Source organism: Callorhinchus milii, unplaced genomic scaffold (assembly GCF_018977255.1).
Source record: "Callorhinchus milii isolate IMCB2004 unplaced genomic scaffold, IMCB_Cmil_1.0 Scaffold5, whole genome shotgun sequence".
Lineage (NCBI taxonomy): Eukaryota > Metazoa > Chordata > Chondrichthyes > Chimaeriformes > Callorhinchidae > Callorhinchus > Callorhinchus milii.
This window is the reverse complement of record NW_024704746.1, coordinates 60,317,693-60,338,615: the sequence shown is the minus strand read 5'-3', so window position 1 is coordinate 60,338,615 and position 20,923 is coordinate 60,317,693. Positions and strand designations below refer to the sequence as shown.

General features: G+C 42.8%; 1 protein-coding gene across 1 annotated transcript in view; it reads left to right on the top strand.

Moving 5' to 3' along the window:
* LOC103177012 (mitogen-activated protein kinase 11) overlaps window positions 1-20,354 on the top strand; it is a 40,252-nt gene extending 19,898 nt beyond the window's left edge. The window contains exons 4-12 of the mRNA XM_007890938.2: window positions 4,758-4,869; window positions 7,977-8,006; window positions 10,293-10,340; window positions 10,460-10,574; window positions 12,737-12,808; window positions 14,210-14,289; window positions 17,375-17,453; window positions 18,703-18,876; window positions 19,972-20,354. Coding sequence (XP_007889129.1) covers window positions 4,758-4,869; window positions 7,977-8,006; window positions 10,293-10,340; window positions 10,460-10,574; window positions 12,737-12,808; window positions 14,210-14,289; window positions 17,375-17,453; window positions 18,703-18,876; window positions 19,972-20,045 — 784 coding nt within the window. The 3' untranslated portion in view covers window positions 20,046-20,354. The remainder of the gene's footprint in view (window positions 1-4,757; window positions 4,870-7,976; window positions 8,007-10,292; window positions 10,341-10,459; window positions 10,575-12,736; window positions 12,809-14,209; window positions 14,290-17,374; window positions 17,454-18,702; window positions 18,877-19,971) is intronic.
* Window positions 20,355-20,923: the final 569 nt, after the last annotated feature.

Here is a 20,923-nt window from a genome sequence, read left to right as displayed (position 1 = left end):
CCCTGGGATGAAGGCCGGTCTGATTAACCATTTCCATTCGTCTTGCTCCCATAAAAGAATAACAATTAATAAAAAATAATGATAAAAAAATTATAATAATTAATATATAATGATAAAAAAAATTGCGTTTGAAGCTCCTTTCACGTCCAGAGGATGTTCAAAGCATTTCGCAAGGTTTACTGTAAAATTAAGTAACTATATTTCGGAGGCAAATGCAAAAGCTAATCTGCCCAGGTCACCAGGAGAAACTCGCTTTGTTTTTGAAAATATATATTCATTTATAAATATAATATTTAGTACAACAGAAATCCCAAACAAACACAACATCTTCTGTTACAATTTCTTTCCTTTTCTCCCAATACAAAACACATTGCGTTGTTTGCGGTACATTCCTTCCCCGCACATAGGTTGTGCACACGTTTTATTTGGGCTGCTCCCTATAACACAGTTGGGAGTCACTCGTCGTTGTATACACCACATCCATGTGCACGCCCGCACACGCCCTGATAAGGCGTGCTTGCCACTTTCGGAAGGCGCCCTAATGTGCGCATATTTACCGTACGTACATTTTTGGGACGCTCTTTGGTTACATCTTGAGTGTCCTTCTGTACCCTTACTTCAGTCAGTTTTGGGTGCGCTCGTGAGCTACCCGGTGGGTTCGCCCTAAGCGGGTTGTGTCGGAGCAGCTCCTGCCGGGGTCAGGCTCCACCTGGCCTTTGCCGTGGTTGAGCCGAACTTCAGCTTGTCCCTCAGTATATAGTCCCTGATCCTAGCGTGCGTGAGCCTGAGGCAGGGCCTCCCCGTCCCCTTGTTCTGCCAGAAGAACACCTGGTTTTGGGAGCCAAAGGGGCTCCTTTACCGAGTTTATGATCCTCCCTGTGAAGTAGTGGCATGGGATTCTTAACATCCACCTGAATAGACAGACTTTGGTCTAACATCTCATCCGATGGATGGCACCTTCAACAATGGAGTGCACCCGAACACTGCATTAAAATGCCTCGCTCCCTCTCTTGCCTCCTTCAAGGCACGTCTCAAAACCCTCTTCAACTGTGCCTTCAGCCACCCTTTCACCCTTACCCTCCCTGCCCTCCAACCCCCCCCATAATCCCAATGCCTGCTCGGGTCCAAATCCCTGACTCCAGCGCCTTGGGACATCCTCCCGATGTGAAAGGCGCTATACAAATATAATTTGTTGTTGTTGCTGTTATTGAAATGTCAGCCTAGCCTGGGAGTTCAAAGTCCTGTTGTAGAGTTTGAAACCGCAAACCTTCTGATGTAGAGGCGTGATTGCTACCAACTGAGCTAGGCTGACACCTAATCCAGATGCATTTCAATTTACTTTGCAACTGATGTAAGACATGCCTTGAAGGAGGCAAGGGAAGGAGCGAGGCATTTCAATGCAGTGTTTTTGTTGTTCGGTTCAGTGAGGTGTAGCCCAATTATTGTCTGCCAGTTGCCTATTGAAATCCTTTTCAAATAGATTCATCTGGTAAGGCAGCTTTTTTGTATAAATTTTGTATTAATTAAAGCAGTGCTTGCAGGCACTCAGCTTTATCATCATGGACGTCCCCATGTAATAATAATAATAATCCTTGCATTTGATAATAGTGCTTTTCACGTCTTCTAGACATCTCAAAGCGCTTCACAGAATAAACTGTAAAGTGAATTGACCGTATATTTGTGGGTGAAATGAGCATGAGTTAGGAGCAGAATAAGGCTTCTCTTCCTTGCACCAACAGCCAGTTTCCACTCCAAACTCCAAATAGGACCATCTGGTGCTATATCCCCTTTCCAACACCACCCGTCCTTGTAAACCTCTCTGACGGTGTGTTTGCGCAACAGAAAGCAAAGTAAGTTGACGGCCAGCAGCTAAGCCATGTGGTGGAGCAGGAAGGTGCATTTGTACTTATTGTTCCACATTCTATCAGGACTACTGCAAAACCAACACACAATTCCAGACTTCTGCACACACACACACACACAAAGAGCAGGCAAGCTGTACAATGTACAATGTCCCACAAACAGCAGCGAATTGAATGAAATCAAGTTTAATTCGCAAACCATGGAATCATAGAAATGTACAGCACAGAAGAAGACCATTTGTGTGTCTGTGCTGGCTGTTTCAACAGAAATCCTTTCAGTTCCATTACCTATCCTGCCCCATATCCCTGTAGTTTACTTTTTTTTTAGGTAACCAGTTGAGGCAACTGGCTTTGCAGGTTAAATACTGTTGCAATAGGCTGTTTTAGAAGGTACACCTTATAAAAGAACCAGTTAGACTGCTTTTGGAAGCTTTGTCATTGTAATAATTTCACTGAGAATTCATTCCACTGTTGGCCACTGGCTTTGGTTAAATTACATGTTGTGTTTCATTACAATTGCTCAGCAACTTGAGAACTGAATCCAGCTTCCAGTTTATGTTGGCAGGGTGTCTATACACCTCTCTGAATTGGCTCCCGGATAAGATGTGTCTCCCTCAGACGAAGTCAGTGATGAATAAGAGGTCTCAATGAGTCCGAAGCATCCAAAGTGATCCAGGTTTGGGACAAATAGTTGTGTTTTGCTGTTGCTAGCAAATTACAACTGGCTTGGGTGGAGCTCACTAATTAGCACACTGTCTCAACACATTCCGCCCAGTGCATGCAGTTTGATTTAATTGCACAAATGGCAATGTTTGGCTCATGTTCAACAGTGGAATAATTCATTGTATTTTATCTCAAATGTATGACTGATCCACATGCCATTTTCCAAAACGGGGGGAGGAGAGAGTTGAGTGCTCTGAGACGCCGTCCGGTGTGAAGAGTGCTATATAAATGCAAGTTGTTGTTTTGTTGGTGGTGGGCAGAGACTCTACTGTCAGGTTCTGTCAATGTCCCTGTTGAGATGTACCGCAGCAGCCTGCACTGAGCTTTCTCTCCAATGCTCCATTCTTCACTTGGAGTCCTGTAGCTCAGTGGTTAGAGCACTCGCCTTGAAAGCGAGACACCTGGATTCAATTCCAGGCAGGGCGAAACCTTGGGCAAGTTTCCTTACTCCACACGCCTAATAATAATCCCTCCAAAACAATAATAAATTGGTCATTTTTAATCCACGACTTTGCGCAATTGGCTGCCGTGTTTCGCCCACAAATATACAGTCAATTCACTTTACAATATATTCTGTGAAGTCTTTGAGACATCTAGAAGACGTGAAAAGCACTCTATCAAATGCAAGGATTATTATTATTATTACATGGGGAAGTCCATGGTGATAAAGCTGAGTGCCTGCACCTGTATGTACAGAGATATCTCGGAGTGAGTGGATAGACGTATATAAGATGCGTATGTGTCAGCCTAGCTCAGTTGATAGCACTCTTAGTCAGAAGGTTGTGTGTTCAAATCCCACATTGGAATTTTTGAACTCATAGTAGAGGCTGACACTCCAATGTTGGGTTGGGGGAGTGTTGCACTGTCAGAGGTGCTATCCTTCAGTTGGGACGATAAACTGCCCGTGTTGGTGGATATTTCGAATGATTCGAAAAGAGAAATAAGTGTCTCCCGGTTTTCTGGTCAACAATTCCCCAAATAAAATTGGTCATTCTCTTCATGGCTGTTTGTTGGATATTGTTGTGTGCAAATTGGCTGACATGTTTACCTACCAATACAGTTACTGCACTTTACAGTAAATCCCATGAAGCGCTTTGAGATGTCCGTCTGACATGAAGGCAGGCACCATATCAAATGCAAGGATTGTTATAATTATCTATACTCATAAAACGACAAAGTCTGTCTGTCTGTGTGACAATCACGCAATAACCGAGACATGATTTATACCTCATCGGAAAGGTCTTGAAACTGGCAGTGTCATGGGTGTATTTTGTGGGGAGATCTCCGATCGTTGATGAACTATATAAAAAAAAGCTTTAATTAAGCACTAAAATATGAGGTATGCATTGTATACTGCAATTATGTAGCAGCAGAGGAAAGCACACGCGCTTCAGAGAGATACATCTATATTCTGCAAGAAATGTATGGCACTTTTTTCTGGTTGTCATGGGAGCAAGAGTCCTCCCATGTGGGACAGACAGAGATAGACTGAGATAGTGAGAGAGACTGAGAGAGAGACTGTGAGAGAAAATATATTTAAGAAGTCCTCCCACTGAGTTCTCCCCGTTGAGTATGGATAAAGACGAAATGTCTGCCTGTGTGTCTGTCTGTGTATCAATCTACATTCCATATTGGATCCTTTGGTTGGAAGCGAAGCTGCAATGGGTACAGCTAGTAAATTATAAACAGAATGGAGAAAATAAGACTGGAAACAGTGCATTCAGATATACAAGCTCAGCAGAACAAGAGAGTTGGGTGCTGGGTTCAAAGGCATCCCACCACACATTCTTTCCATCTCTCCTAAAGGCGATTGACGTCAATTCGATGGCCTTCCTGGGTATTAGCAGAACATCTAACTGGAGGAGGTTATCAAAGCCAAGTTCAGTTCCATCCTCACCCAAAATCCGCCTCCATACCTACCATCAGAGGGCACTGGGCAGTGATCAGGAGCAGGAACTGTTGTGCTAGTTTTCTTTTCCCCATCCCAGGGGCACATTGGATTTACCTGCCAGTGCTTTGGGACATCCTCCAGACGTGAAAGGCGCTCTATAAATGTAATTTTGTTGTTACCTGCAACTATTCCAGAGTGAAATTTAGATAAGATATCCTTTAAATTTGGTATTGGAATATGTCTACTTAAAGCCAGCAGTAATGAGTGTTTTACCTCTCCAGGTACCTGGTGACAAATCTAATGGGAGCAGATTTGAATAATATTGTCAAATGTCAGAAGTTGACAGATGATCATGTGCAGTTTCTAGCGTATCAGCTACTCAGGGGACTTAAGGTAACAAATATTTATGTAACTTATATATAAATAAACTGAGATTGTACCAATGATGAGATCTACAGTCCCATTTCTCTTTCACTCTCTCAAACTCTAACATTTCATTCTCCTGACTCTGTGTTCTATATTGTTTCTGTCGCTTTTATACACATAAATCTGATCTGAATAAATTGTATCATCCCCTAAGTCATAAATCTGGCCAAGTCCCGTTCAGGAGTTTATATTCTACACAAGTTTGACATAGCTCATATTTTACAAAAGTCGTATTAAATGTATGGTCCCAACTGACACGATTTATGTGAGATTTACTGCAATGCTCTGCTTTCTATCTAACTTGCCCCACTATCTTTGTTTAACCTAACCTCTTTTACACTCCCCCAAGATGTAAAAGATGCAGTGTCTCCTGCATAAATCATTGCTAGGTCCTTTCCTGCCATATGATTTAAGTTTGTCACCAGCTAAGTCATTTCCTCATGAGTGTGTCAATACACTATGACATGTATCCAAAACCACAGCATACTGAGTAACGCAATGACAAGGCTGCACCTGTGACTCTTTTCAAATGTTCCCAATCCTTAAAGCTGTAACTCAGCACGTATAATTTTATATAAACACAGAAGTCGCTGGGAACACGCAGCAGGACAGGCAGCATCCATGGAGAGAGGAAAATGAGTTAATGTTTCAGGTCAATGACCTTTTGTCAGAACTGGGGGATGTTGGAAGGGAGTGGATTATAAGGACAAGCAGAGAAGGGGGCACAAAAAGACAAAGGAAACATTTTTAGATGAGGAGAGAACAACAACAAAATTATATTTGTATGGCGCCTTTCACGTATGGAGGAAGATGATGAGATCAGAGGTGTTGATCTGTTAAGTGCTCTGAGACCCTGCCCTGCGTGGAGGGCGCTATATAACTGCAAGTTTTGTTAATGGTGCAAGACAAAAGGCAATAGTGGGAGATTATAGAACTAAGATGTGTCTTAGAACCAGAGGATGTGTTAATGGTTATAGAAGAGGGGGAGGAGGAATGGGGGGATGCAAGGCTGAGAGAAGACGGGTGCTGGGTCTGAAGTGGTTGAAATCAATATTGAGGACAGAAGGCTATAAGGTGACCAGGAGGGGGATGAAGTGCTGTTCTTCGACCTTGTGTTGAGCTTTGATCAAACAGCGTAGGAGGCCAAGGACAGAGAGATCACAGTGGGAGTGGGAAGGAGAATTAAAAAGGCAAGCGACCGGAAGCGCAGGGTTGTACTTGCGGACATAACAGAGGTGTTCAGCAAAGCGATCACCCAATCTGTGTTTGGTCTCCCCGACGTAGAGGAGACCACGGCGTGTGCAGTGATTACAGTATACTGCGTTGGTGGCAGTACATGTAAATCACTGTCTCACCTGGAAGCAGTGTTTGGGGTCCTGGATAGTGGTATCAGAGGAGGTAAACGGGCAGGTCTGGCATCTCCTGCGCTGGCATGGGAAGGTGCCAGGGGAAGGAGAGCAGGTGTTAGTGGTGATGGAGGAGTGAACCAGGGAGTCATGGAGGGAGCGGTCCCTGCGGAATGCGAGGGGAGGGGAAGGGAAAATGTGTTTGGTGGTGGGATCACTCTGGAGGTAATTATAAAATTATAATTTTATATTACTTAAAACTGCTGAAACAAGACATTAGTTCCGATTACATCCAATCACACAGTAATTCTAGAAATAAATTGTTTCATATTTCACAGTGGGGCACAACATGACCAAATAATATTTGTTTCTGCCAATACATGTAAAATATAATTACATGTCCGTTTGCTGTTGAAACATTATCGCAGGCCCTGAGTAATTTCAGTTCACAATAACTATAGCTGTAGAGCCTTATTACATTATCAAAACATTTCAAAATGCTTCACAGGATTTTTACTGTGAAGTGTAGTGACTGTGTATTTTTATAGGCAACAGCAGCAGCCAATTTGTGCACAGCAATGTCTCACAATCATTCAGCCGTGAAGTGAATGATTGACCTAAATTGGGGAGTTGCTGGCTGGGTCATTGGATAAATAACCTTCCCCATGCCATAGGATTTTTAACAATTGCATGAACTGGTAGGCAAGACCTCGGTTTAACGTGTGTGGTGGGAGGGGAGCTGCATTGTCAGAGGTGCCAGACTTCGGGTGGATTGACTTCACATCCATAAGCAAATGATGTTAAACCTAAGTCCTGTCTTTACCTGTTGTAAATGTTACTTTACAAGTAAATGTTAAACATTCTAGAACACTTCGTAAAGACAAGAGAGTTTCTTCCTATGTCATCGCCATCATCGCCTCCCACTCCCCCCCCCCCCCCCCCACGGTAAAATTGGGCATTTACTTCATGGCTGTGTGTGGGACATTGCTATGCACAAATTGGCTCCCTCATTTCCCAACAAAACAAAATAGTCACTAAACGTTGCATTAAATCCTGTGGAGCCCTTTGAGATGTCCTCTCAATGTGAAAAATGCTATATCAAAGGCACGGATTATTATTGTTCGTTATATTTTTATTATGATTATTATAGAGCCACCATAGTCCATGATCTGGGCCAAGTTTATTCGCTGCATGATTCCTCTTCATTCCCTACTATATTGCTATCTATCACACTGATCCTAACCATAACATTGGACTCCTGAGCGATTGTGCTCCTTGAAATAGCCATCCAAAAGGCATCTGAGAGCAACCTGCGTAACTACCACAAGAATAATAAGAGATCAATAATGAGGAAAGGCCATTCAGCTTACTCAAGCTCAACCTTCCTACGACAATAAATCTCCCAGTGTGGCTTATAGTTTCCGTTTTTTTTAGTCCAATGTTATTGTCTCTGCTACAGTGCTTGGTAAATTATTCCTAGCATGTCTTACTCTTTGAGTTAACAAAATATATCCTGATATCTTTTCTGAATTTCCTTCTCGCTAATTTCCACTTGCGTCCTCGCCTTCTACTCTGTTCATTGCCTCCGGCAATAACTGAAGTGAAAACAATTAAATGTGGTTGGTTCTAAGGGAATAAGTTTTCAAGCGCTGGTAATGCACTGCTGATGAACAATGAAACTTATTTCGACGATAGAATCTAATTCTTTTCTTCGTTTCTCGCCAACAGTACATCCATTCAGCTGGTATCATACACAGGGTAAGTGTTATGATCAGCAGCACTTAAACTGCATATTACCCAAGTAAAATTGTCTTATTTTTTGCATCATGTATTGCGTAAGTATGAATTCAATAGTAGTGTTAATAAAATCAGTTCCTCTGAGTCAGCCTTTGCACAGATTGAATAGAACTGCAGAAACCATAGAAATTTACAGCACAGAAGCAGGCTATTCAGCCCATCGTGTCTGCGCTGGATATAATAAAAGCAACTATTTCAGTCCCATTTACCTGTCCTTTCCCCATGCTCTTTACTCCTTTTAATAGATACTTATCTCAGTTTGGTCAACCACTGCTCCGAGCAGGGCAGTCTATATTCTAACCATTCTGTGTGTGAAAGAATTTCTCCTAATCGCCCCATTTGCTACCTACCTCTCAAGGCCGTCAGGAACCTCGGTGTTCTGTTCGACCCTGAGCTGTCCTTTCTTCTTCATATCCGCACCACAACTGGCACCGCCTTCCATCACCTCCGAAACATCGCCAGACTACGGCACTACCTCACCCCTCACGCTGCTGATACACTGGTCCACGACTTTATCACCTCAAAGCTGGACTATGGGAACTGTCTCCTCGCCGGCCTTCCCGGCACCTTCCTCCACAAGCTGCAGGTCATTCAGAACTCTGCAGCTCGTGTACTGTCCCGCACCAGGCTTCGGGGCCACATCACTCCCACCCTCGCCCGATCACATCACTCCCACCCTCGCCCTCGCTCGCCTCCACTGGCTCCCCATCCCCCAGAGAATCGAATTCAAGATCCTCATCCTCACCTACAAGGCCATTCACGGCCTTGCTCCCTCCTACCTCTCCGACCTACTATCCCCCAACTTACCTTCCCGTACCCTCCGTTCCTCTGGCTCCGGTCTGCTCCACATCCCCTGCCCCAACCGCCCTACCATCGGTGGTCGGGCCTTCAGCCTCTCAGCCCCTGGGCTCTGGAACTCTATCCCCCAATGCCTTCGCCTTGCCTCCTCCTTTTCCTCCTTCAAGGCCAGTCTCAAGACCTTTCTCTTTGACCGAGCCTTCAGCTCCCCTCTCGACTCTCTACCCCCTCCTCGCTCCCTCCCTTCCCTCCCCTCACCCTGACCATTTCCCCCCTGCTCAGGTCCTGACCCAACTGTCCAGCGCCTTGGGACGTCCTCCCGACGTGAAAGGCGCTCTATAAATGAAATCTTGTTGTTGTTGTTTACTATCTTATCATTTTGCCCACAAAATATATATCAATTCACTTTATAGTATATTTTGTGAAGTGCTTTGAGAGATTTTGGAAGACGTGATAAGGCTCTATATTGAACTCAAGAAATATGTTTATTAAAGTGATGCCCCCAATCACTGATACTACAGAAATGATTGAATCAATGGGCTCTCTGTGCTTCTGTGAATATCACAGCTTTAAATATGCATTGAAAATACGCAATCATTACATTTACATACCACAATATATATCCTGTGAAGAGCTTTGAGACATGACAGGGTGCTCTATCAAGTGCAAAGAGGAACTGATGCATATTTGTAATCTTACGAAAAAATGCATGCTAAGAGGTTTATTTCTGCATGATGTTAGCTTTGCTGAGTGAAAGCAGAAGTGATAGGGTGTGAGTCGTAACTACCAGGATACCTTCAATTAGAAAGAGAGAAAAAATCATTCTAGAACCTATGAAACAGAGTACTTCTGCTCAAACAACAATCTCTAAAAATAGATTTTTTCCCCCCAAGTGTCGGATGTAGGCAGAAACCCATCAATATGCTTGAGTCTCCACACCAAACTGAGTCCAGTTAATTACGACACCTCAACATGGAAATACCCTTGTGTTTACTCGCATAGTGTATGTTGGGGTATTGCTGGAGTTTTAACTGTCTATCACCTGCTAGCTTGCCCTTCAGAGTGCTGCCTGGCAAGCATCCCATGACTTGGCCAGCTAGGACTGATAGGGCTTAGGCTTGCAGGCTTAACAACGGTCATGTGGGAAGAATCCCTGCCTCCAGTGAGCTGCCCGCCTCTCCATGTCCTGCTCACGAGCCAGGCTGGCTGCTCTGCCTCATCATTTCCTTGCGGTACTGTTAACCACCTGTCTCAGAAGCCAGTCTACTGAGGGTTGACTCAGTTGTGACACTCTGTTGCCAAGTATAAAACATTGGAGCCAATTTAGCCACAGGGAGTTCTGCTTTAACGCCCCCCAACCCTCTCCAGGAGGATGAAGGGATCAATCCTGCTAAGTCTAATAATCCCTTCACTTTAAATTTTATAATAAATATCACCTTCCTAATGCAGGACCTGAAACCAAGCAACTTAGCAGTAAATGAGGACTGTGAGCTACGGGTAAGAAGATTATGAAATATTCTTTCAGTCTCATTTCTGTTTGTGAACGTGCGACAGTTTCTCTGTGTTTAACGTTACCCGGTGCTGAAAGTGACATTAAACTTCACCTCCACCTGCAGATTCTAGATTTCGGGCTGGCACGACAGACTGATGATGAAATGACTGGTTATGTAGCAACACGATGGTATCGGGCTCCAGAGATAATGTTAAATTGGATGCACTACAATCAGACAGGTAAAAATGGCAGCAGGACTGTGCAGTTTTCGTCTCTGCCAAGTGCTATTCTTAATGTCGACGAGATTAGAACAAGAAATACAAGTGTATTATCACATGGTAACCGCATACAAGAATACATGCAGTCAAAAGTGAACCTATATTAATTTATCAAATGTCACCTCATCACGGGGCGTGTTAAAGCTTTGTGAAATCCTCTCAATTTAAATAATCTTTGCATTGTATGCCAGCAATTTCTGACCTCCCACATCTAAATCCCTCCACGCCCCAGCACCTCCCCATCTCTCTGATCTGCTCATTCTGCACTCGCCTGCTCCCCGCTCCACTCAGCTAAACCAGGTGTGTCCCTGCCCCCTTAGTGCATCATTGGCAGCCAAGCTTTCAGTCATCCCGCCCTTAACCTCTGTAACTCGGTACCTATATCAACAGCATAAACAACAACAACTTCCATTTACACAGCGACCTTCATGCTGGGTAGCGTCCCAGAGCGCTTGACAGTGCAGGGTCTGATCCCCCAAGCCACGGGGAGGGGGGAGGTGACTGAAAGCACGATCAAAAAGGTCTTTAGGCGGGATTTGAAAGAGGGGAGGGAGATGGCAAGGTGGAGGGATTGAGGGAGAGGGTTCCAGAGTTTGGGGCGTATTGGCTCAAAGCATGTTCGCCGATGGTGGAGCAGAGAGAGCGAGGGTCAAACTAACCCTCTGCCTCGCCCTCTCTCTAATCCATCCTTAATTCCCACCTTAAAACTTACCTTTTTGACTATGCCTATGGTCACTTCTCCCTTACTCAGCCATTGTTAAGTACTCAAAGACATTATCCTTCATGAAGGGCACTGTATAAATGCAAGTTGTTGTCATTAGGTTGTGGGTTCAAGCCTTCTATCGGGCCTTGAACTCAGAGTCCAGGCTGACACTCCAGGGGGAATGCTACATTGTTGGAAGTGCCATCCTTTGAATAAGATGTTAAACTGAGGCCCTGCCTCCAGTTTTCAGTAGATGTTAAAAATTTATTTGCAACACATCATAGAATCATAGAATTATACAGCACAGAAGGAGGCCATTTGGCTCATCGTGTCTGTGCCAGCTCTTTGAAAAGAGCTATCCAATTCAATCCTACTCCTCCGCTCTTTCCCTATAGCCCAGCAAACTTGTCCTCCTCAACACATGATGAAAAATGAGTTTCCATCCGCTAAATAGATTAATTGGTCATTCACGTCATGGCTGTTTGTTGGATTTATTTTTCCTTTGTGTGAAAAATGGCTACTGCTTGTGCCTAACGAACCTGACAGCAATTACTGTGAAGAGCTTTGAGAAGTTTTGAGGTGGTCCTGACAAAATGCAAGTTCTTTCTCTCGATGTAAATACGGGGTGAAACTCTGGGTGAATGGATTCTGAATCCACGGGGAACAATAGATTACATGACCCATTTAAGTACAGGGAGCGCCATCTCTGAGTAAAGGCAGCCCAGAAAGCTTGGGGAACTGTTCCAACTATAACTGGCTCAGCAAGCTGATGGCTACTTGCACATGTGGCGGCGTCAGGTTTTCCAGAGGTTTCAGGTTCAGCCTGCCTGCTAGTTAAAAAATGAACATTCTTTTGGCCGAGTGAATTTCGTCTCTCCTTGGGAGATCATTCCCCTCCCTCTTCCCCACTCAACTCTCTCCCCGCAACCCCCACCCCCCCGGAAAATCGATAATAAGCAAAAAAAACAAACCTAGAGCCGGATGCAGGGCCTAAAATGTAATAAATACAATCATTCGACTTGAATAAAATGGGATGTTTCAAACCATGATTCACATGATTCACCGCAGAGAGAAATGACTGTATCACTGTAGGAAAAACGCAAGACACAGCCACTGATTTGCGCAACGCAATGGCCCTCAAACTGCCCACCGCCCCTCTCTCCCTGTCTGTTTTTAAGTCACGTCTCAAATCCTACTTCTTGGAATGCGCCAATGGCTGACTCGCCTCCCCCGCCCCTTCTTCAGGTCCAACTCCATCCCTGTAAAGCTTCCGAGATGATATCTTACATAAAGGGCGATGTATAAATGCAAGTTGTTGTTTAACTCAACTGTTACAATGACTTAGAGGTTAAGCTATTGATATAGTCTCCACTTGGGCTTAAACATTGCTTTTTTAACTCCTTTGAATCTTTCTTTGCAGTTGACATTTGGTCCGTTGGATGCATTATGGCAGAGTTGTTGAAAGGAAAGGCACTTTTCCCAGGAACCGATTGTATCCTTGACACATGGAACTTTACTTCTGGATTATTCTTATTTCTATTTCACATTACCCCACAAAATATACATAAGAACATAAGAATTAGGAGCAGGAGTAGGCCATTCGGCCCCTCGAGCCTGCTCCTCCATTCGATAAGATCATGGCTGATCTTCAGACCTAACTCTAATTACCTGCCCTATTCCCATATCCCCTAATCCCTCTGTTTTTTAAAAATCTATCAGTCTCAGCCTTGAAGATGTTCAAGGACTGAGCACCTACAGCTTTCTGGGGTAGTGAATTCCATAAATTCACTACCCTCGGAGTGAAGAAATGTCTCCTCAACTCTGTTCTAAAAGGCTGACCCTTAATTTTAAGACTGTGACCCCTGGTTATAGATTCTCCTACCAGGGGAAACAGACCCTCAGTGACTACTTTATCAGCCCTTTAAGAATCTTATATGTTTCAATAAGATCTCCCCTAATTCTTCTGTACTCTAGAGAATACAGCCCTAGTTTATTCAGCCTATCCTCATAGGTCAGTTTCCTCATCCCAGGAACTAACCGAGTGAATCTATGCTGCACCCCCTCCAGGGCAAGTATGTCCTTTTTTAAATAAGGAGACCAAAACTGCACACAATCCTCGAGGTGCGGTCTCACCAAGGCCCTATACAGTTGCAGCAAGACTTCCCTACTCTTGTACTCTGAACCAATACAGTCAATTCACTTTAATGTGAAGCGCTTTGAGACGTCTCAAAGACGTGATAAGGCACTATATCAAATACAAGGATTATTATTATTATAAGGCAGGGGTCAATCGCCATTGTCTTGCGAATGCTCAATAAAAACAAGAGACAGGAACCTATTTACCACAGTTTAAACATTAAAGCTTATATTTTTATTGCCAAATGCATGAAATACTTTGTGCTTCTGGCATCATAGCCAATTTGACTCAAAAACTACACTATCACTCCTTCCTCTTGTCTTTTTGATCACATGTGACAGTGTCACCTAGTGGTGATTGACTGGTAAGAGAACCCTGTCGTAAGGTAATAATAATATTAATAATCTTTGCATTTGATAGAGCGCCTTATCACGTCTTCGAGATGTCTCAAAGCGCTTCACAGAATATACTGTAATAGACTGAAAATATCTAAGAAATATTGTATTGTAATTAGTTTCAAGTGCAGTGACTGATTTTTGTAGGGAAACAGGTCAACCATAGCAACTACATAAAACTAAAGTGCTTTCTTTCTGTTTAAATACTGTGCATATCTTTCTTTAGTGCAAAAAAAGCTTCCCTGTCTTGCAAGATAAAACTCAGTGAGCAAACACTGAACTAAAGCCTTGCAATACTACAGCATATTAACAAGAATATACAGTTCTCTATTCTTTCTATATTTTCCGATAATACGCACAGATATAGATCAATTGAAACGAATAATGGAGGTGGTTGGAACGCCTTGTTCTGAGTTGCTAAAGAAGATATCATCTGAGCATGTGAGTTTCTGTGTTTTTTTGTTCAAAGTCACTCTGAAAACTGTTTTTAAGAATTCCCTGGGTGTGGTGGCGACCAAATCACACTCCACCTTCCCCCACATCCACCTCTCAGAGGACTTTTCAAACAGTTGCTCAGAGAAACTGGTTATGCAATGGATTAGATTGCAGAGCATAACATTGAATTGCTGATTAGCGGAGCACCATCTTAACAACAACAAGTTGTATTTATGTAGCGCCCTTCACATAGGATAATGTCTCAACGGCTTCAGAATGACGGGGTTGATTTGCCGATAAAGGGGGAAGGGGGAGGTGACTGCAGGCACAGTGGGAAAGGTAGCTTTGTAGGCAGGATTAAAGACAGAGGTAGAGAGGTAGCGAGACATGTGGGCAGAGAGAGTTCAAGGTTAGAGCAGAGTAGATAAAGGCTCAGTCAACGATGGTGGTGTGGAGAGAGTGGGGAATGTAGCGGTCTGGTCATTTTTATCTCTGATTCATTTGTTTAGTTACAGCAATAATGTACTGATCGGTTCACGAACCAGAAGAAGGCTGTTTTTTGAGTGGTTATTTAGAAGGGCCAGGGTTAATCCAACGACAGCACATCCAGGACATATTCCATCTGTTGATTATTCGCAAGGTGGTTTTCCTCAATAGATATGTTAATCAGCAACTTGAGGGTATATTAACGCAGCACGTGTAGCAAATTTTCACCTCATAATGTGTTATATTTTTCACTAGACAGGAAGCTTACCGACATTGGCAGCATGTGCTCTCAAAAGTAAACCCTGCTAAGGTCTGTAACTTTACAGATAGTCAAGACAGGCCGAGATTATCAGTGGGACCTGAATATTGCATTCGCCGCAGTTTCTTTTAAAGAACAGAGGCACAAACGTTCTCATGGTCATAGCCTTAACACCATTGTCTTCAATTGTAAGATTTTTAAACTGGCTTCCAGATAAAGGCCGACCATTTCAAAGTGATCCACTGCTTATATAATCTTAATTGCGTTTTTAAGAATGCAGTTTATTGGTTAGAGCAAGTGAGAGGACCCGGGTTCGATTCCCGGGCAGAACGAAACCTTAGGTGAGTTTCCTTACTCCACACGCCCTTGTTTACCTAGCAGTAAGCAGGAACCCAGTTGACAGTCGATGGGAGGATTGAACCGGGCGTAATAATCCTTCAAATAAATAGATAAATACGGTAAATAAAGAATTTGGTCACTCAATCCACAACTGTTTGTGCGCAATTGGCTGCCACACTTTGCCGACAAAATATACGATCGATTAATTTTACAGCATATTCTTTGAAGCACTTTCAGACTTCTCCACAACATGATTAAGCGGCTGTATCAAATGCAAGGATTATTATTGTTATGTATAAAGGTGTTTCAGTATCCTGAGTTTGGTTGTCTAGTATTTCATTTACTTTTTCTTCGACTTTTTTGCCTGGATCAGTTAGTAGCACTCACCCCTCTGAGTCAGAAGCCCCATGTAGGAGAATTTAAATTTATAGTTTAGGCTGACACTCCATACAGTTCTGTACAGCACTGCTTTGTTGGAGGTGCTGTCCTTCGGGTGAGATGTTGAACCAAAGTCCTATTTGCCTGTTCGGGTGAATATTAAAGCCCTCGTGGCATTATCTGAAAAGAGAAGGGATTGTCCTGCTTGACAATCCCTTAAACAAAATTGGTCATTCACACCATCACTGTGTGTGGGATATTGCTGTGTCAAATTGGCTGTTGTATTTGCCTGCAAAATACACAAGTCACTATATTTTACAATACACCCTGCGAAGTGATTTGAGACATTCTCCTGCTGCAAAAGACGACGCAGTGTTAAAATGCAAGGAATATTATTGTTATCATTTTCCCTTTCATTATATCTACTGTAATTCTGTATCAAGCTTATAAAATCCAGAACCTCAATGGAGTATTTTTGTTTTCTCTGCTATTTTTAATCTTGGTGGTGCCCTGCATTGTGGGCCTTAAACTTTCACCTAGATCTCACAAAACCATTGTAAATTGCCAATTAACTCAATCCTCTAGGGGCTAAAGGTAAAATGGTTCAGAGCTCTACGCATATTGGAAGACTGTACGTGTGGAATGTCAAGGCATTGAATTATTTCCACTTCTCATGTTGGGAATATGCAGCACAAAATGGAGGTGTTTGGAATTATCTTTCTGGACACCAGAGGGTGTTCTGTCCTGAATGTTAGTGTATATGTGTGTGACAACCAATTTTTCTGATCCAGTTAATATTCGAATCATTTTTACGCTTGATATGCCACCTTATCATGTCAGCGAGATGTTTCAAAGTACTTCACAAGGTGTAATAATAATAATAATAATACTTGCATTTGATATAGCGCTTTTTACGTCTTCTAGACGTCTCAGAGCGCTTCAGAGAATATACTGTAAAGTGAATTGACTATATATTTGTGGGCAAAATGCGGCAGCCAATTGCACACAGCAGGGTCCCACAAACAGTCGTGGATTGAGTGACCATATTATTATTATTTTTTTGAGGGATTATTATCAGGCGTGTGGAGTAAGGAAACTTGCCCAAGGTTTCGCCCATGTACTGTAAAGTGTAGTGACTGTGCATTTGTAGGCAAACGCGTAACCAATTTGTGCACAGTGACCCACCAAGAGTCATGAAGTGAATAGTCAGTTTATCTGGAAGATTATTAGCCAGAAATTTCCTTCTTTCAAGTAGTCATTGGATCTTTAATGTCCACCTGAATGGGCAGATGGAACCTTGGTTTGGATTAGTGTGGATTAAGTCACTCAATCGAAGACTGTTTGTGGGACACTGCTGCGTGCAATTGGCTGCTGCGTTTTGCCCACAAAATATACAGTCAATTCACTTTGCAATATATTCTGTGAAGCGCTTTGACATGATAAGGGGCTATATCAAACGCAAGGATTATTATTATTAGTTTCACGTTTCATCTGAAGGATGGCACATCGACATTGCGGAACTCCCCAGCACTGTATTGGAGTGTTGTATTGCCGTACAAGGGTTAAGTTGAAGAGCATAACCTTGTTTTATACTAACTTTTTACACTGTAAACATTTACCTCCTTGCAGGCTAGGAAGTACATTGAGTCTTTACCGTACCTGCCTCAACGAGACTTGAAAGAACTGTTCATTGGTGCCAATCCTCTAGGTACGACTTTCCCATTTATGCTGAATAAAATGCTGTACTTGCAGATTGCTGGTGTGATCCATTACTTGAGTGCTTAATGTCTCCTTGCTGTCGTAAACACAAAACACCAGCCTGTGAATCAACAGTAACATAATTTGTTCTTGTGAATTATACGCAGAACAAATGCTGATGAGACACACTGTCACAAATTACTGAATGAGCCTTGTTTATTACAGTTTCCACCACCTGAAGGGAAAATGGATAATGCGGAATTTCATAAATATTTCATAAGTTTATTCACTTAAGAGGCTGTATAAAAAATGTCCAGTTGATAACAGGTCCACCCGGGTTAACACTAAGTCACATAAAATAGTTTTCAGGTCCAAATTCCCAGCTAGGGTGAATTCACTGATTTCAGTAGTTTGGATGCTGCAGTTGTCCATAGCAAAAGTAGAGGTAAAGGAAAAAATTACTCATGTAATCTGCTCCTTATTGCTACACAGTAGTTCCTGCTGTGAAGTCGGTATATGTATGTGTGTGTGAGAGAGAGAAGTAAGGTCTTGTTTGACTATAATGGCCTTCATGCTTAAATCGTCGGCCAGGGCCCACTATTCAGCCTCGCATGTCAAGGAATGACACTTTGGCAATATACCAAAGAACTGCTCGCTCTTGTGAAACTGTGTTAGCTACAGGGGACAAGAGAAAATGTATGTGTGGGGGTTGCTGCACTATCTCAAGGGGTCATTTGCCAGTCTTTGTAAGCCAGGTCTCACCAACGGTGAACTGAGATGAAAAAATACTCACTGGAACATAATAGTTCTGTGCTGCTGGGGAAGATAAGGGAAGATAATCTTTGGGAATCAGGAAAAATCTGTCCGCAACTTTTCCCCTGGGGATGCAATGGTGAAGTGATATTGATTTTATGATGTATTTGAAAGGAGTGGATTCATTGGGTCAAATGAGCTTTATATCCCCTGTCTATCCACGCCACTCACCTTGTTCGAGGTCCGTCTCAAGGCTTAACCTTTTGACCACACTCTCGGTCATCTTTCCTTCCCCACCTCCTTTGGTTTCCACACCCAGCTCAGGTGCCCAGCCAGCAGTGTTGAGCCCTTTGGGATGTCCTCCCAATATGAAAGGCATTATATAAATGTACATTGTGCTGTACTGTAAATGATCTTTTCTAGTTCTATGCTTCCTTATGCTAAGTGCAATCTAGAAACAGTATTAGACGTTTTACATTCTTTGCCTTGATTACTTCCAATCTTAGCTATCGATCTGCTTGAGAAGATGCTTATACTAGACACTGATAAGAGAATAACTGCAACAGACGCTCTGGCTCACCCATACTTTGCTCAGTATCATGACCCCGATGATGAACCAGAAGCAGAGCCATATGATGAGTCAGTGGAGAATAAGGAACAGACAATAGAGGAGTGGAAAGGTTAGTGGCTCTGTGTATACCAGTTACGCATTTTTTTGTTGAAACGATTTTGTGCCTGAAATAATTTTAATAATTATAATAATCCTTGCATTTGATATAGCCCCTGATCACGTCGTTGAGACATCTCAAAGAGCTTCACCATGTATACTGTAAAGTGTAGTGACTGTGTATTTTGTGGGAAAAACGCAGCAGCCAGTTTGCGCAAAGCAGTGACCCACAAACAGTCGTGGAGTGAGTGACCAATTTTATTTGGGGGATTGTTGGTCAGGACACTGGGAAAGAGAGAGAGAGAGAGAAACTCCCTTCTCTTTCGAATAGCGCTACAGGAGATCTTCAACAGGAACAGACAAGACCTCAGTTTAACGTCTTTTTATTTCTTGAACACGTTAAAAGAGAAACGGCTATTGCAAAAGCCAATCACACATATGAAATATATTGTTAAAGAAATATTTCCAATATCTATTTTTCTTTTAACTCATTCTCGTGATGTGGGCAACGCTGACAGAGCCATCATTTATTTACCATCCCCTGGTTTTGCTGAGGAGAAGGTGGCGGTGGAGGTGGTTGAGGGAACTTCTCCTTAACCTTCTCTTTAAGCCGTTTTGTGGCCATGGTGCTTGCACAGAGGTTTTCAGAAGGGAATTCCAGGATTTTGATCAGAAGTCACAACATTTGACAAGCGCTTTGAAACATAAATGTGAATGGTTCTGTGTAAATGAAATGCAAGCTGCTGCTGCTGCTGTGTTTCCTAATTCTGCAGAGACACTTTTTGGAGACAAATGCATCATCCATCTTTTCCCACTATTGCCTAACACCTCCTTGCTGGGGTACAATTGCAATGATGTGGGTGGGCCTTTCCAGGGAATGTTCACAGGTTATCTGTCCATCCGCAACATCACAGTCAAGTGTATTCCGGTACTTACTCAACAGAATATACTGTAAAGTGAGTTGAATTGACCGTAATTGAGGATGTCTCAAAGCGTATTACACGATCTGCTGTAGAACCCGATAATTGTGTGTTTGTGGGTGATCGTTTCTTGATACAATTTGACCAAATTATAAATATACATGTTTGTTTTCCTGTTTTACTTGCAGAACTTACATACGAGGAAGTAATCAGCTTTGAGTTGCCTCAGTGTACAATGGACAACATGGAGATGGAACCCTGAGAACATCCCCTGAGCATCAACACCGCAGTGGAAGATTAAAAATAACACCAGTTTTCAACTGCATGTTGGTACATGACAACCCACAGCCTAACATTTTCACATACTATAATTCCATCCTTGTTTCACTGCAGTTCGGAACACCTTGGACCCCTTTGGATCCCCAGCTGACCTATACCAATCACACCAAAAAATACTGAATGTTTCTTTTGTTTTAATTCTCTTTCGTTTCTCTGTATTTTTGCATGATTTCTGTCCTCTAAACAATTAATAAACCGAATGTGTGTGGCATTCACGTTCACTATCTCAATGGCCCTTCAGTCGTTGTCCAATAGCTTGTGCTCATTCAGCACTCACCATGGAATTAGAATATTACAGCACAGAATATATTCGGCCCATCGTGACAGTGCTGGATCTTTGGAAGAGCTACCCAATCAGTCCCTCTCTTTCCCCACATCCTTGCAATTTTTTTCCTTTTCAAATGCCTATCCAATTCCCTTTTGAATATAAGATGATGAATTGAAGAGCTTTATCAAGGCAGAGCAGATTTCTGAGCAAGATGGGTGAAGGGAGATGCAGTCAAACATAGTAAAAAGCAAAAGCCACGTGAAGCAGCAATAAACAGGGCAAGGCAAACAAGATGCTGGGCTATATTGCCAAATCTGTTTCTTTCAAATTCCCATACTCAGGCTATATAGTGCTCGAGTCAGACTGCACCAGGAGTCACTGGTCAAGTGAGGGCAAAATAAAGCATTCCTGATCGCGAGGCAAGGTTTTCAAATGAGGTCAACCAATGTGGATGCCTGCGTAAGGACAGACACTGCTGTCGATCCACCTGCCAGCATTCATTGTCACGGTTCAAGCATTGGTATCACCACGAG